The 18,483-nt window shown below is 33.2% G+C and overlaps 1 protein-coding gene across 1 annotated transcript; it reads right to left on the bottom strand.

Moving 5' to 3' along the window:
* Positions 1 to 11,003: 11,003 nt before the first annotated feature.
* LOC128555126 (uncharacterized) lies at positions 11,004 to 17,019 on the bottom strand. Its single transcript, XM_053536615.1, has 2 exons — positions 16,539 to 17,019; positions 11,004 to 13,010 (listed from the first exon to the last, which is right to left on the bottom strand). Exons 1-2 carry the CDS (start codon positions 16,612 to 16,614, stop codon positions 12,232 to 12,234), a joined length of 855 nt encoding a protein of 284 aa, XP_053392590.1. The 5' UTR covers positions 16,615 to 17,019; the 3' UTR covers positions 11,004 to 12,231.
* Between the last annotated feature and the right edge of the window lie 1,464 nt (positions 17,020 to 18,483).

Here is an 18,483-nt window from a genome sequence, read left to right as displayed (position 1 = left end):
ACCGTTTTCTCCTTTGTGTTTAGCAATTAATTAAGGTTTTCTGTCACCCCACATTATTTTTAAGCAGTGCTGTGCCGTGCCATTTCAATTTACTTTTGATTTTACCATTCTGTATTTTCTTCTCTATGTATAGTGGTTCATGGATAAATCTCTTGTAAAGCATGATCTATTTTTGTCGTGACAAATATGTATATTTTTGTAATATTTTTGCTGTGAAATCCTTGGAAGCTGGTTGATATTTCAACTTTTACTACAAAATGGAATGGTATATTTATCTTTACTGTCCTTAATGTTTTGTTTCATGAACAAATCTCTAGTCCATTTATAGTCATCAGATGATCCATGAAACTTATTGTGACTGACGAAGAGATGAGCAAAACAAAATGGCGTTTCTATATTGTTTAGGTCATTATGGAAAGAAAACGTGACGGAAACAAATTGGGTTCGAGCATCAGAAATTAGTCCGCTTGTAAAACAATACTTCGTACGACATATTGTGATGTAAGTATGCACGGGCGAAGACGATGCAAAGCCTGGATGCTTACCTTTGGAGTTTAACACAACGATACTAGTGAAACTTATTTTGAGGTAAAATGTCTAACATAAATCTCACCGTCACAGGACTGGTGGGGAAGAGGTATGATTTGTCCTGTTCTGGAACGAGGGATCCCTCGTTTACAGTTGTAATCAACATTATGTATCAGCTTCTGTGACTGTTACTACTACAAAATTAACAATATTTTCATTAAGCACATTTTCCGAAAGAACATTTTACGCAAGCTCCGACAAGTATGCAGATTTGTAGCTATTATTCCGTTCCCACGAGATAAAGAAGTTAACATATACTTGTCCGTTTAAGACGATGCGAAATAGCATCTCATGGAAGTTCACGAAATACTAACTCGTCGGACAAAAATGTCATCACTAAGATGGATATTTTTAAGTTGATTTTGTAGACCACGATTGTTTAGACTGCAAATTTGAGTTCACTTCTAGTTGGATTCTTACAAAGCCTAAAAAACCGTAGCTTAAGTAGTATGTATATGTATACAAAAACACTTCTTTTTTTCAAATATAACAATCATTTAAAAATGCATATCTTAACGTGTTAAACAAGGAAGTATTTTTATGTAAAAAAGTTGCTAAACATGCAAATCTCAAAATGTGTAAATGTATGGTAAACAAGTTTAACATCTTCTTTGAAATACAATGTAGATTATTGACAGTTAAGACTTTTTTGTTACATGTTATATCATACCTACTACATTTGTATTTCTTCTTGTACCGGAACCATTAAAATGTTTGTGTTATATCAACATTGTGTTATATTTCCCTTGTTGTATGGAAAATGCCTGGGTGAAATAAAAGATATGTTCTTTTCTGTTTAAATTTCCCAACACATCTCTAAATTGTTTAATTCTAGCTTGAAACATTTGTATAAATATTTAATGGCTAACAATATTCTTCTCACTACAAAAACCAAACTTGAAAAGACAACACCACATCTTACATTAAGTATTAATACTCTTACACTTGCTTCTTTCGAATTCAAATGAGCCGCACCAGGAGAAAACCAACATAGTGCATCCGCGCAGTCTAGTCAGGATCCATGCTGTTCGCTTTCAAGGTCTATTACATTTAGAGAAACCGTTAGCGAACAGCATGGATCCGGACCAGACTGCGCGGACTGCGCGGATGCGCAGGCTGGTCCACATCCATGCTGGTGTTGGTTTTCTCATGGTGCGGCTTATATCTTTTTTGGCAGTCATCGACACATTTATCTTATCTCATGTTGATGATGATAAAAACAACAGGAAAGGCTATTAAAAAGTTATTTTCTGCTTCAGTAATATAATTTATTTAGAGATATGTTAAACATGAAAATTATTTTCCCAAACAACTGTGCTAAGTAATATTTGATGTACGATGTAAGATTCAAGTTTAGCAAAATTAATCCTAATTAAACACATTGTATAAACTGTTTAATATGTGGATAGATGCAATCACAATAACATGTCACGTGTAGTTAATGAGCTTATGGTATGTTCAGTTGCATTAATTTGCATTCTGTGTTTCATCAATCCAACACATATATGTTTTTCTTGTTCTATTATATAAGGTATTCTCTGGACATTTCGTCTTTATGTTACAGTTTATGCGTGGACGTTATTTCATTTGAGTTACGAATATGTAACAATATCCTCTAATTTTCCTGTTCTTTAAACAAATGCAATGTTACGGTTTACAAAGGATAAAGAAATTAAGTGAACACGATAATAGGAATTTTAAAATAGGAATCCGCACGGTGGTACCTAATTAGTATTTAGCCTGCTTAGAACATACGTTATTAAAAATGATCAGCAAATTTATTTTTAGAATTTTTATCTATCTTGATAGTTTTTGTATGAAATAATTGTGTTTTTTTTATATTTTGATGAACTGACCGTTTATTGGTTGAGTGATTTTCAGAGGACTGCAAAGTCTCACTTCGATTTAACATGTGATTCTCAACGCCTAGTTTGAGAGTGGATGGAGACTGTATTTCAGCATTCAGAGTCGAATTAATAATTCGAAATTAAGACAACAAGTTCGGTCTTTTTAACTCGTTTTTTTATATATTCTATTAGATGTATATTACAAATAAAACAAACTACGAGAGTCAATTATTTTTATATTTGGAGTCAATTTATATTTTGTCTGACTTGTCCATTAACACCATTTGTTAATTTTTAGTAATCACTCAAAACTAATAAAAAGCATGACAAATGCAATAACACGTTTAAGTTTAACCACAAAAAATAAACAAACATACTATTCATACACAATTTAACTGCCCTATTATTTTAATATTGCTTCACTCGCGAATTTTCACAGAACAGAAAGTAGTTGGCTATGTTCGTTCCTGAGAAGACATCCTCCGTTCGGCTATACCTTGAACAGTAAAGAGATGTCCGTGTTAGTAATGATAGGACGGATATGAAATTAAGAACAAATTAGCATGCAGGTCAACTTTGGGTTTGTAAAATTGAAATAAACAGACATGTGAAATGAGATTTTCTACGTTATAATGTCTTTAAAATCAAAATACCAGTTCATATTCAGATTGCTAACAGTATTGTCAGACATGTCAGTGCTATGTAAGAAATAAAATATATAGCCATGCCACTTTTAAGTTACCCTCTATTCGCGGTTTGCTGTATACTTCCATTTAATAATTATTTTGTTCTTCAGAGCACAATTTCCCTATAAAAACGAAGAGACACAAATATTTCAAAAAGAAACTCAAACGACTGTGAGCTAATAGGATCAAACAAACAACAGTTATAAATCAGTCTGAAGCTATAAATATATAATGTTCCGTTCTGTGCCTTGAACATAAGGCGAAATGTATTGGGATGATGCTGACAATAATAAATATATAAATGTATATTATGTCAATAATTGATATCTAGCTAGAAATATGTGTACTTTTCCACTATAACCCGCACCTTTTACGAATCTTTACTTCGTAATGCAATTGTATGTCTGTAATTTTCGCTTAATCTATATAGATCTAAGTGATGTGCACGTCACATACTTTTAATATGACAGTATATGTTTGTTGCCACACATATTTGAGCTATTCGTATATGCCTATTCATTCTTTACTATTTTATGGAAAGTGTAGAACTATTTCTGTACAGGATACTAGTATATATCAACATTTTACCCATACATTCTTTACCTTATTTCATATGTTTAAATATTATCTAATATGGAATATGTATTGTTGACCTTGTATTTGATCGTATCATGTTTAATGGACGAGTAGCATACTGCTCAAGTCTAGAATAAAATTTCTTTTCTGTTCTGTTCTGTTCTATATTTTACAAAAATGATGTATATGAAAACAGTATGCTTTAACTTCACTCGTTTTTTTCTAACCGAACATGCAATACTGATGATACATTTAAACATTTAGTTTCTGTGTCTACATAGAGATTGCGCACTATATGCTATGTTTGTTTTCAGTAAATGAACTTTGGGCATAATATATGTTTAGAGACTTTGTAGAATTATATTCTATCAAGTGATATGCTTATGAAGTGTAAGTTGTCGGGTAAATTTATCAGTAATTGATCCTCGCCATCAATAAATGAGGCAATATGTTCATGTTTTTCGGTACATTATTGCAAGTTTATAAGTCAAGAATGTCTTTGTGTTTTTGGTATAATAGGCTCTTTCCATTATCATTTATTGATGTATAATTGATGGAGGAACATAACACATGCATAATAAACACAGCTTGGTGTAATTGGAATGCAATTGCTCTTATTCTACGCATAACAAATGCAAACACATGTTGCAACAATGAAATACTAGAAATGTTTTCCAGTTAAGAACAATGCGATCTTAAACAAATTCAATTAGACAGACATATATCTAATGGATAACCGTTAATATTGGAGGATTAAAATTGTAACTTAGCCATTGCAGGACTTTGCTCGGCTTTAATGTCTTTTATACAATACATATTACAATATTTGCATTCTCCCCATTAGTTCCATTAAACATTTATTTTGAGTGAGCCGCGAAAGGAAAGACGACAAAGTTACGAAATCGCCACTAGGGCATAACGTGTCGATGTTTTGATGCATGTAGTCCGGGAGAACGTTCCATATCTTGGGTTTCATTTGTTGTCTTATAAACGGGATAACCGGGATGTTGATTGTGATGCTACAGGCAACAAAATTTGTGCAATTTATAGAACTAGCTTATTAACTTTGATACAGATATAAATTAAATTATGTTTTTCGGAGTTAGAGCGAAATGAAATACTAATAGTAAATTAAAGAAGTACGAGCTTTCAAAATATCTGGATTTGTTTTTGGATTAACTGTCCTAGAGTTATTTGATGTTGTGAAATGCAGAAACAGTTCAATTCCGACAGGGTCAAATTGTGTATCAGAATATTACATTTTCTTTTTATAAATCACGTCACAAAAGAATCTATTTGTTTTAATTTATTTGTTTTATTGGCTAAAAAAATGATGCTTGCAAATTTAAACAATAATACTCAAAATGATACTCGCAATATCAAACCAGGCACTGCCTAATTCGGGAATCGATCTGCCCTCAACTTATCCGAATTAGAATTGAAAATATTCCTTTATGAACAATGCGTTTTTTTTTGTCCTTTTTTCTAGAAAGAGTGTTACATATTAATGAAAGATACTATTTGTATTACAACGCAAATATTCCCCTATTTTAGTCGTTACGGAGTTAGTTTTCTCTCCAGATAGGCACTGCATGCCGCTATCCTCTTCGCCCCCCCCCCCTCCCCCCCCCCACACCACACAGAACTAGAAACACTAAGTATCCGTGTTTCTGATATTTTCTGACATACTGTACTTAACCATTACACCACGACGATAAATATTTATATCAAACGCTGGATGGGTATTTCACGTTTGTGTAAACTTGAAACTGACATCCGTATTATCTTACTCACGTACGAAGTGCGTCCACTTAGCTCAATAGGTAGAGTGCAGATTTACGGATCGAGGGGTCGTGAGTTCAATTCCTGGGCGGGGCGTATGTTCTCTGTGACGATTTGATAAAAAAAAAATTTGTCTGAAGTAATTTGTCCTCCACCTCTGATTCATGTGGGGAAGGTTGCAGTTACTTGCGGAGAACAGGTTTGTATGCTAGCCAAAATTCAAATGTTTACTTAATACGGTCGCCATTAGACAAGTGAATACCAAACTAAACTCCTTTTCACTTCGGTCTTAGGTCAATATGACTAACTTTGGTCATTTAAAAAGGCCAATATGAAAGACATTGATTAATAACTTAATAACATTATCTTATTCGTGCTCATATGGCTGAAGAATGGGCTGTAAATGGTTTTATTTGGAAAGTTAATGACTTTGTTACGAGGTGACATTTTTAAACGGTTTATATGATGCGAAATATTATGTCAGACGTGGAGTGTATGTAAAGAATTTAAATACTAAGTAAATATAAGTTTCCTCTACACAGATCGGTAAAAATGATGCTTAGTGTAATTTCGGATTTTATCGCGTCCGTTTGGTAACAGTTTTTACGATGTAAGAAAGGTTTCGTGCGGGACTGGTAATATTGCTTCTTGTACATGTGTTCATTGTGTTATTTGTGCGACGTTGCACTTCGAACTGCGGCTTTTATGAACGTGTGCTGTTTCCCAATATACCATGTCGCTTAATACTGGGAATACAGGATGTGTGAATTTTATTGCACTTTCCTGGATATTACATTTACCAATATTGATCAATTATATTGTATACCAAAGTTGTCAGTTGTATTTTGCAGTTTTCAGAGGGAGACGGGGGGGGGGGGGGGAGCGGTTTTCTTTCGTATTTTGAAGTTTTCAGTTTTGTTGTAAATTGTTGTGTTCATGGGCATTTGCACATGCTTTCAAACAGATATTCTTAACTTTAAAACTAAGAACTGAATTTTTAACAAAACATACTTACATGTGGTATGTTAAAGTATATACTTATAAAATACTATTTCACCGAATTTTCCATAATTACCGTGTTATATACAAAATGTAGCTATGATATGTCAGTAAAATCCAATATATGCTTACGTACTATCATTGTAAAACCACAAAATGAATATCCCAACAGATTAAGCCATGTTCCAAATACGCAGCCTCAACAAAGCGCAACGCACTGCTGGCGGACAAGATTAGCACACAAAGACAAACATAGGCACAGAAAAAGACAAAGCAAACGCGCGAGTGGCTTAATCACCACTTTGGATCTTACAAGTGTATGGTACGCACCTAACCTCACTCTTACAGCCACCATGTTTAAAGTCATAGGACAGTGTAAATAAAAGTAATCCTCGGTAGGGGAATCCCTAACACACGTAAAGGCATAACATGTAAAACATAACGATGCTCATTTAATGTTTTTACGAAAAGCAAACCTTCAGAACCTAAAACTAAAGAATTGCCTACTCATCGACCAACTAGTACATATTTGAAATAAGTGAATATATAAGGGTTATTATGATCAAGTAAGCATAATTGTTTATGTTTCACAAAATACCATGCTATGCTTCGTAGCCTTTGAAAATATAGTACATAAATAGTTTATTGAATTATTCTAAAACAGGCGCGTCACTCATCAGACAGTTTCATATATGTGATGTTTATCTTTTATGTATATTTCCAAGCAATGCGAATCAATTTTTTTTATGTTTATTTCCAAGTAATGCGATTCAATGAATCATTGATTTTTAACTATGATCTAAAGTGAACAAAGACGTAAAATATCAACTTCCAATGATGCGAAATAATTAAAAGGACAACTAAAACACAATGAGGCTATTAAGATACAAATTTAAAGAAATAAAACATGGACAATTCCACGAGAGACATATCGTCATAATTGGGTTATAAATAGTTTAGAATACTGGAAACTTATTGTTTAGTCTGTGTCCATGACTAGAGTATTGTAATTATATTTTCCTTGACAAAGCAAAATCTTTGACATTTTACAAATAAATCTATTTATGCTGTAATGCCAACCGAAATTCAAAGCAACCCATGCGCCAAGAGAAGACAAGTTTATAACTAAAATGCTTGTGATAAAACCAAACGTACAGGGTTATTTGTTTTAGTAACATGTTTTCAGTCTAAAAATATTCAATGATATGACAACAGTTTGGTAACATAAATAACATGTTGCATAGATAACATGCAATGTACACGTCTACACGATGACGTTATACTGCTTTAATGACGTTCTAAACGCCATGTTTCTAAATGCATATGGTGACAAAATTTCTTTTTGTACTTTTAGCATGTGTAAATGTTGAGTTCTGCTCAATCCGGGGCTAGAGGGCGTGGACGGTAGCATGCATTTCCACTACCGTCCATGAACAGGCTCAATCAAACCGAGCGTGCAACATTTTCGTTTGTGTCGTGTTGAGTGACCTGTGAAGTTTCCACTTTTCTCTATTTTACTTTAAAGCATTGTAACACTTGCTATAGTAAAGATCTTTGGTAAATAAAAAATGTTTACATACATATTTTGTTATCTTGACTTCCTTCACTAAAACAGTTGTTGTTATGGAACGCCTCATTACAAGAAAGTCTTTTAACCTACATGAAAGGTAATTGTACGTAATAGTTTCTGATGTATGTTTGTAGTTGCATTGTAAGTTCAGATTATAAAAGTATTATCATATCAAACCTTTCGTACTTTAATCATCCTACTTCATTTACCGCATAGTTGTTGAAGAAAATTAATATATGTAGATATAACTAATTGTTACACTGAGAACATTTATAACGTCTTGAATTTACCCAATATTCAATCAACCTTTCATAGCTAGCTTCTATTTATAATGTCAGAATGGTATACAAAATCTTAGTTAATTAGAATAAAATGAGAGGTCATCATGAAGTTTTCTTACAGGATTACATTATCCTTCTAATATCCATTCTTTTAATTTTCAAGAATCTAAGGATTATCATTATTTTTCTATAAACGTATTCCTTGAACAGCAATCTCAAAGATAACAAGAAAAAGAACCAATAGAAATAGCAACGTTCCAAGAAGCAAAATGATATAGCAGCGTTTGTATGCATTATGTATGTAGGTATTTTTGTGTAAACGATATGTATACAAAGTCATGTAAACTTCAAATTATAAAGTAAAACAAACAGACAACTAGCACAGTGAGGCACCTTGATTCAACACATGCTCCTCGTTATATTAATGACAATGCGCACAGTCTAGCGTATTCATTGCAGATGCATGAAACGAGGTCTGCATAGGAACAAGCAAAGGAAACTTCCGGGCCTTATTATTATTGATCAAGAAAGTTTCCGACCATTATTGAATTTGACAGATATAATAAAACCAAGTACATTATTTCTCTGTCGTAAAGTGTACGTGTGTTATTAAATACGTTTGCTGACTTGACACACTCGACGAAATTAGTACTTTAAATATTGCTAAAAAGAGATGCTGCATGTCCATTGGCTTAACTGAATTTGAGCGAGAAATCATTATTTATCCCACCGCCAAAGGCGAAGGGGGTATTAGAAATGCTCTCCGTCCGTGCGTGCGTGCGTGCGTCCGTCCGCAACGATCTTTGTCCGGAGCATAACTCCAAAAGTACTGGAGGGATTTTCTTCAAACTTCATACACTGATAGAACACATTGGGAGGAAGTGCAGTGTGCAAGAACAATAACTCTACCTTGCCTATTTTTTGAGTTATTCCCCTTTATCATATTTTCTTTAAAAATTTGTCCGGAGCATAACTCCAAAAGTACTGGAGGGATTTTCTTCAAACTTCATACACTGATAGAACACATTGAGAGGAAGTGCAGTGTATAAGAACAATAACTCTATCTTGCCTACTTTTTGAGTTATTCCCCTTTATCATATTTTCCTTAAAAAATGTCCGCAGCATATCTTTTTCATGCATGGAGGGATTTTGATATATCTTGGCACAAATGTTCACCACCACGAGGTGGAGTGTCCTGCGCAAGAACCAGCTCCCTAGTTCTAAGGTCAATGTCACACTTAGAGGTCAAAGGATACAAGAATGAAAACATTGTCCGGAGCACTTCTTCTTCATGCATAGAGGGATTTTGATATAGCTTGGCACAAATGTTCACCACCACAAGACAGAGTGCCATGCGCAAGATCCAGGTCCCTAGGTCTAAGGTCAAGGTCACACTTAGAGGCCAAAGGTCGGATACAAGAATGACTTTGTCCGAAGCATTTCTTCTTCATGCATGGAGGGATTTTGATGTAACTTGGCACAATTATACATCATCATGAGACGAAGTGTCATGCGCAGTTCCCTTCTTTAGAATTACTTCCCTTTGTTGTTACTTTAAATAGCTTTTATTATAACTTTTTCATTACTAGTCGTAGGAAAAAATCGAGACCACTTTTCAGTAGTACAACATGCATGCTACATCCAATTTTGATGTGTATTTTGACCAATCTCTACCTAGTAAAGATTTTTGTGTGGACTTAATTTTTTTTTTTTTTTTTTTTTTTTTAAGATTAACTTCCATTAGTTGTTACTATAAATAACTTATGTTGTAAGATTTTTATAATTGACCACAGGGAAAAAACAAGACCACTTTTCTGTGGTACAACCTGGATGTTACTTTCCAATTTTAGGTGTATTTTAAGACATCTCTACCTGGTAAGGAGTTTTTTGTGGACTTAGAAAAACAAAAGACTTACAATGATTACTAAACAACCACAAAATTAAAATTCCATTGCAAATACAGCTGCTAGAGTAAAGAAATTTGCTGTGACGGGCATATATTGTGACATTCTTGCACTCTTGTTCCCTGTTAGTTTTCCATTTCTTCTTTTTACCGTAGCTTTCCATTTCTTCTTTTTACCGTAGCCAAATAGAAAAACATCATACAGCTATACTGTTCATGAAAATTAATAAATTTTAAACACTAGCTTGCCAGGAACTTTAGCCTTCAATTATAATATGCCCGGCGGGGGGATTGGCCATGTCTAACATGGCTCTTGTTTTTACTGTTGTTTATTAGTATAGGTTTATGATGATTTTGTGTACTATCAGCTAAGACGTTTGAAAACCATTAATAATTGCTAGCGCGTTTAAGTAACTACTTTAGTGTTGATAAATTTTCTGGTCCTTTGGGATCATGGATTCCATTCAACACCTGCGTAATAGAGTATCGCTTCAGCCGATGATAGGGAGAATGAGAGGTGTTGCACTTTCCAATAACTCTCGTGTGAACCGACTCAGTCTGCTGTTATTTTGTTTGGTTGCATTCTATGAATCCGAAGGATCTTCTTACAGGTTTTATTAATTATTATAATATGCATATATCACTGACGCTCTGAAAGTAAAATTTGTTTATTTATTAAGAGTAAACAGATTATTAATACATTCTACTTTAATGCAGAATAAAGGCCAAGGGGACAAAATTTGCACCACACCTTTGAAACAGAAGATTTATTTCTATGGTATTCATTACGAAATCTTTAACAGAATAAACTTACAATAGAAATGCTCATAAAATGTTGCTTAAATATGATAGGCCACCTTTGATTTATTTCATCGAGGTCTCTTCTTTTCATGTTCGATATAAAATATAAACACACAATTTTTGATAGCTGTTTATATATTAAATGTATCAGAAAAAATATGTCGACATTCCTGGACAAACATGAAGGAAACTTGGTAAAGCATTGAAATGCATAATGTTTGGAATGTGTCACACGAATAGAGTTAAATATAGTAAAATGTCAAATAGCAACTTTTATAATATTTTGTCTTAGTATCAGACCAATAAAATACATGTAATAACATGAAATATGCCTATAGGGAACAATTTCGATATTAGATGTATAAAATCTGTAAAAAGATCCTTTGGCATCATAGAATGCATCTAAGTAAATAATAGAAGAATTGGTTCGATTGAGTCTGTTCATTAGAGGTAATGGAAAGTGCAACATCTCTCACGCCCCCACTTCCCCCAGCAGCGGCTTAATCGGAATTCTGTTACATAGATATTGGATGCACTCTATGTTCCCAAAGGATATAAAACATAAATAATTTTAATAAAATAATGATATCTAGAACAGTTTGTGAAAGCATTGTGACAATGTTTGGACATGCAAATGGATTAAATCAGGGGAGGAAAATGAGAGGCATGAGGAGTTTCGCGGATTTCATTACTTTCGAACAGCAAATGTTGTTTTTCAATTGCAATCTAAACTATGTGCTGTTCCCAAATCGGTTGTATAGAAAATGTATAAAAATCGAAGATGGATATTTGGCAACGATTTTGTAAGTTAACATGCTTTTCCAAGGAAACATTTATGCAAAGATTTTAATATTATAAAGTTGAGCTGAAGTACATAGAAATACCCCTACTTATTTTGACTTTTGTTTAATTGAATTTAAATCACCCTATAACCAGATCATTTACTGATGACATACATGTATCATGTGATGAAAATGTTGTAACATCTACACGTTCAACAATAAAACTTGTTTTTGCAAAATGGATATATTTTCAAATGTTACAAGTCTCTATGATACCTTCCTTATCAATCCAAGTATCAAACACATGTTGAATTTACATTAGATCTATATCTAAGCTAAATCTGTTTTAATAAACCTCTTGCATACGCGCTTCTAATTACACATAAAGTTCTGAAATGCATAATTTAACTGAAGCTTCACCCTTTTTGTTCCCGAATAAAATCATTTGGCGCCTTTGGCCACAACGCTTCCACCGAATATAAAATATCAGCCATATTTCTATCTAACATGTCATTATCTAACACTTTAACTACTGTTTCTTCAATAATTGGAGTTATTTCTTCGACGTTTTTCGTTTCTGAGAACATCTTTCTCATTGTCATTAAACTCTTGCTCTTTTTGCGCGAATCAGCATTCAGTAAGTCTGCAATACTTGCGTTGTAATTTTGGTATGTTGTACAACTTTGATTTTTGCGCAAGGGAGGTCTTACATGTTTCGTAAAAGATGTCTCGCCTATACTGCTTATCAAACATGTATTAGAACTCAAATCAATATCACTGTCAAAACTGCAATCACCGATACCGTCATGCGGAGCGTCACTGTCGTCGGAATAATCAAATGTACTTTGCCGACTGAGCATTGCCCGTCTGAATCTGGGTTTAGAATGCAGCTTATCTTCTCTAGATTTAGATGATCTACTATGCTGAGAACTGTCACTAGAATCCAACGAATGTTGGCGAACTGGAACTTCGAATGAATTCTGGCGTATTGGCGGAATCGAGCGAATGGATGGAGCTAACTCAGTTGCACTTTGTTTATCTTTTTCTGCACAAACTGTAGTAAAATGTTCAACAAATGCCGGTGAACTTAAGTCAGCTTCATCATTTTCAGCCATTTCCACCATCCAAGCCAACAGCTTATCGTAAGAGTCCGGCGTGATCCCCCCAAAATATTCCGTTGGAATGTCTTTGTCATCTGTAATAAAACATAATTTAAGGTTCAGATTTGTCGAATAAGTACTAAATATATACTTTTCATATTTGAAACAACTATAATATTCGTTTCATTGTATTGGTCATTCATCATGTTTGGTTCAAATCAAGCACATGCCATGTAGATTTCATATTCATTTTAAACATACAAAGTACTTATTGATAGAAGTCATAGATGTATGCTGACTCACTGTCGTTACCAGGAAAACTCTACAGATAGTATCAATTACGTTTGCTGTGTATTGATTCATTTCGTACATGTTTAAATATCAAATTTCAATACAAATAGTCGATGTTTCGTGAATCAATTATTTCTTCTGCAATAAAAATATTCAGTGTACTGTTTCCAAAATATTCGTCATTTTTATTTCACCACGCAAAGATCAAAAGTTAAAGTAATGAAAACTGCATTAACATAGAAATAAACTAAGGTAAACAACAATGAAAACATTTCATACAATCCTAACAATTTCTGTTTAAGTCGATAAGTTTTCCGACGGTAAACGAGACATATAATATGCAATGAAAGGAGTATTTGTATAAAAAAAAATGCGTATACAGGTTTGAATAGAAATGCTAAATGATAATCTTGCCCATATAATATTTCATTCCTTAATTGAAATAGTGTATCAAATTCTCAAACTTGCAGTTCAGTAACGGAGCACTAGGACTTACGAACACTTTTGGCAACAATTTGCAAATGGGCAGTACTTTTGATTCGCGAATACACTACAGACATATATTACCAAATCTGGATAAGACGAAAATATTAAAATAATTGCGTATGCATACACGCCTCCCTCAAACAATTTATAGTTGTTTTCAATAAATTGATAAGAAGCGAAAGCAAACGAAAAACAAATTCAACATCTAAATAAGCGACCAGACATAGTAGTCGCAAATGTTTATCACCTTATGCCTGGAAGCACATTATCTGTCATTTGTATGCGCTTTCTCATATATGAAACGATTTACTAAACATTGGTCACTTTATGTAAGCATATGCACAAAACAAAGAGGGAAGAAAGGTTTATTTCTGGAAACAGTACAGTGAATATTTGCCTTTATCAATTAGAATACACAAATTGGTAATTACTGATTGTCCTGACAGTACAAAGGACTGAGATCTCTCCAGCAAGAGATGTTAACAATACAAAAAGATAATTGTAAATACACGAAAAGGTCCATTAATGGGTTGAATTGACAGATTTGGTAATAAGCTTCCGACACCCATACACTACATTGTATTTACACGTTTAATCAGCTGACGTGAACACTTTCACGTAGTAGAGAAACGAAAACAAGTTTGAAATGATAGTACGAGTGCCCTTAGCAGTGGCTGTAATCAATAAAACTTCAAGGATATCTAAAAAACAAACAAACTAATATCACTCAATGGCATCTTTTGTTACTTCAAATAAACACAAATAAACCTCTTGAAATACGTTTGTTTTTGTTTCAGAGATTGTTTTGTAATAGCCCATACCTCTATCACTGTATCTAGATATTACGTTGCAAGAACTTCAATTTATAGAGTTTTACACCGACGGGTCTGGATTAAAGGGATATATACACATGTAACACGAAGTGCTTTAAAGCATCAAAATTTGCATTTTAACTACAAAGTCACTCGCATTTTGGCGCCTAAGCCTAAAGCGGAGTAAAGCATATACTATACATAAGTGTGCTATTTATTGTTTGTTCGTTCGAAAGTTACTAAATTATTAAAATACTAGCTAGCTTGTGGTAAATTTTCTTACTGGGTAAAATACAAAATATATTCTATGTAGTTTTTATGTGTTTTTGGTTATAGACAGTAAAGGGCGTATAGGTAATTCAAGGCAAACAACTATTAAAAAGAATATGAGCAAGATAGCTGTTGGTAAAATCTAAATAAAATGCATACAATCTTTTTATAACATAATTAATTTTTTCCCCAAAATTGTTTCTTGTTTTTTTTTCAGTCAACTAGTCAGTTTGTTAAACATCATTCCGCTACATCATTGGTTGTATTTCAAATTTTGGTCGATTTTATGAATAAAACCAAATACGCTCATTTCTACACTACGTGTTCTCTCTAATTTTTTCAAAGGAGAATTTGTTTGATAAAAAGTTTTCATGTCCAAGTAAATACAGTAACGTTCATTTTTAAAGACACTAATTTTAACATTATGCGTTTACAGGTTATATACTGCTGCCACCAAAACATTGTTTTGTAACGTTCCATGTACTCTACCGCGGGATATACACGTATAATCATATAAAAATCACATTACATTAATGTAATGTTGTCAGTTGATATGTAGTAAATACTTTGCTACGGCATCAGTGGAGGCGAATTTATCCGGAACAAACCGCTTTAATGGTTGTTTACATAAGAATGGCATTACTTGTAAAAATATCCGTGAAAAATGTAAACAGGTCGCAATCATTTCTAGCAAATTCTGTGTTTCCATATAACATTTCATTTTTACCTTGTAATATTAGAAAACACATCATTGAAAAGATGTTCTAAAGTATTCTATTGATAAGTACATGTTTTTAAAATTTTAACATGTGTTCTTGTCAAATAAGTGTTTATTCTCCGTTATAAGACAGTTTGAATCAGATTATTTTCAAAATCCTTTTTGAAGTTTACATTCGAGAGAACTTCAGACAGTCCAGAATTTTTATCGCAATCGGGAGACAATGCCAGACAGACCTGTATCAAGTTTTTTCTTGTGTTAAATCTTCACGATGATATTATCTCGATTTTATAGAACTAAACTGGTAGCCAGCTACAACTATTGTAATACAACTTGCAGTATATTTTAATTTTTGTTTTAATAAATACTTACATTTTTGTAGTATTTTTTCTGCGCTGACTAGTCTTTATTAAACTACTCGATGATGATCGTGATAAGCGAGGCAAAACTTGATTAAAAAGCAATATTGTGTTCACTAATGTTTTTCTAGAGATTTGCTAGATGAGACGAAATAATGGTGAAAACACGAAACGAGAGGATAAAGTCTGAATTAATAAACGAAACCTTAAAGGTTATAACGTCCTTCGAAATTTATGGATCTTTCCTACTTTTTGATTATAGGGAAAAGCTATTTCATACATATCAATATTATCAGGAAACACATTAAAATTGCGTGATTATAAACATAAACAAGTTTCTAAGGATGTTCGAATTTGAAATGATGTTATTGCTGGGTATCTTAATTTATTACCTACATTTTTGTATGGACAAACATGATGCTGTTATATTTGTATGAATTGATTTTAGCTTGAACAAAGATATTTTTGTGTCGACAGTCAAGTCTAGCTCTAAATTTTATGTGTCATGGTCGACACCTCGTCTCACGTTGGTTTAAATCTTTATTGACAATTTTAGTTGATACCCGGTATGGAATATAACTGATTCATAGCTCAAAAATGGATTAACATAGATATTTCAAAATTTAAATATTAACATATTTTTGTCATATTGAACATAGTATTCAAAATATAGTGCAATGTTTTTACCTGAGAGTTCGTCCTCAGACCGGCTATACCGGCACTTCAGTCTTCTTCCCTTGCGTCTGCTACCGTAGTTACCCATTCAGCTCTTGGAGAGCCTTATCTTAATTTGTAAAACTGTCCAAAATTATACAGAAATAATATCTTACTCCACACAACGTTATTGGATTAACTGCTTGTTTTCCTAGTTTTCTATAAGATTGTTATTACAGCAACGGTAATATTTAATTCATATGTATTGTTTGCGTCAGGTTTCGATAATTAACTTATGATATTTGTCGAGTCACTTTGTCGTATTATTTCGTACTGTGTTTTATGCTTTATTTATGAGTGAATCCATTCACCAACCTCTTTCTCTAAGTGCTATATCTAATAATTTGATTGTTTATAACGCACACAACTTCGATATTTATTTACGTTTTACTTAGCAAGCAAATAAACTCCTTTGTCTCGCTTATTCTTTTTCGTTCAGTACTTTACACTATTGTTTATTTTCTCCAACAGCCTACGCATGCACGAAATGAGCGCATTGAGCGAGTCTCACAGGTGGCTGACATGTGGAATCAAAGCTCTATGCTATGATATAGTATGCCTTTCATTTCATAGCTTTATTGTAAAGGAACAAAGCTTAACGATTTAACATATTGTTTACATAAAAAATTAATCGCTCGGCTGATGTCTCTTTTGAAGTCTTAAAAGCGCGAAAATTTAAGTTTAAGTTGTCTTTAATTCCTGGAAATCAACCGATACTTTAAAGTAGAAGTTACCTAATGTACATTAATGTTATCATGTTTTAACATAAATAAAAAATTCAATTAAACAATTGCCGTTTACATGAGGTCAATGTCAGAGAGGTCAGACAAACTTTGTCAGCAAATTATAAATTTTAACAGGTGTGCGCTTTTGATAGTTAGCACTGTAGTTGAAATGATAAATTGAAGAGGAATTTATCATTTAGCTCCGACAAATATGTCGCCCCGTTGTGTCTGCGCCTGTTGAAACAGAAATAGACCAACCGAAGTTAGTGCTAATTATGTTTCATGAAGCAGTCAACTTCACTATTACTTTAGCATTGAACAGACTCCATAAATTTTATCCATCAAGTAGTTGTCAGTCTCTAAGGTATATAAACCCGTGCGATCCCATTTTTGGCGGGTAAATGACTACGGCTTCCTTAAAGTATTCTTTTATTGCAAAATCTTTCGGATGATAACAATGTGTGCCTTTTAAGGGTATTATTTACTTCACCGAAATGGCCTTTCTAGAGTTTCTACTGTGCATGTTGATACAGTGCCATATGAATATCATCTCATGTGGCTTCAAAGACGTAGATTAACTTAGATTTTCAAATGATGAGTATTGACTCGTCTTCCCTCTAAAAAGTATTAATTCATACGTGTCTGCCTTAAGAAGGTACTTGTAAGCTGAATAATTATATTACACTTCGAAAAAGTTCTTGAAATACATTTACATGTAGTGAATGTTGAGATTAAGTTAAACAACAAGAGTAAATATCATAAAGAAAACCATTGTCAGCTATTTATTTTTTTACCAGAACGCTTTAACACAGCTTATGATCATTAAGATAGAGAGTTTTGACAGTTTTCGCCATCCATATATCAATGTAATATTTCTTATGTGTTACTTTATATCTGCTGCGTCATGGCAATAAATACAGTTCTTAAAGAAGAGAAACGAATATTTTTTAAACAACACAGCCTGCAAACGGATGACAAATAATCAGCGTGATAGGAAGCATGATATATCACGAATAATCCTAAATAGTGTTTATTCCTGCTTTTCTGCTAAAATGGCATGGCTTTTGGTAACGTTCATTATAACTGCTCCTCCTAATTATCTTGAAGATATGTTCCCGGCAGCTTCTTAACTTCAAAAGTTTTTTATACAGTAATTTTGGCCAATCGTACACCCTCACAATAATCATCCGAGT

The sequence above is a fragment of the Mercenaria mercenaria genome, chromosome 1 (genome assembly GCF_021730395.1).
Source record: "Mercenaria mercenaria strain notata chromosome 1, MADL_Memer_1, whole genome shotgun sequence".
Classification (NCBI taxonomy): domain Eukaryota; kingdom Metazoa; phylum Mollusca; class Bivalvia; order Venerida; family Veneridae; genus Mercenaria; species Mercenaria mercenaria.
The sequence above is the reverse complement of the archived record's forward strand: the minus strand, read 5'-3'. Positions and strand labels throughout refer to the sequence as shown.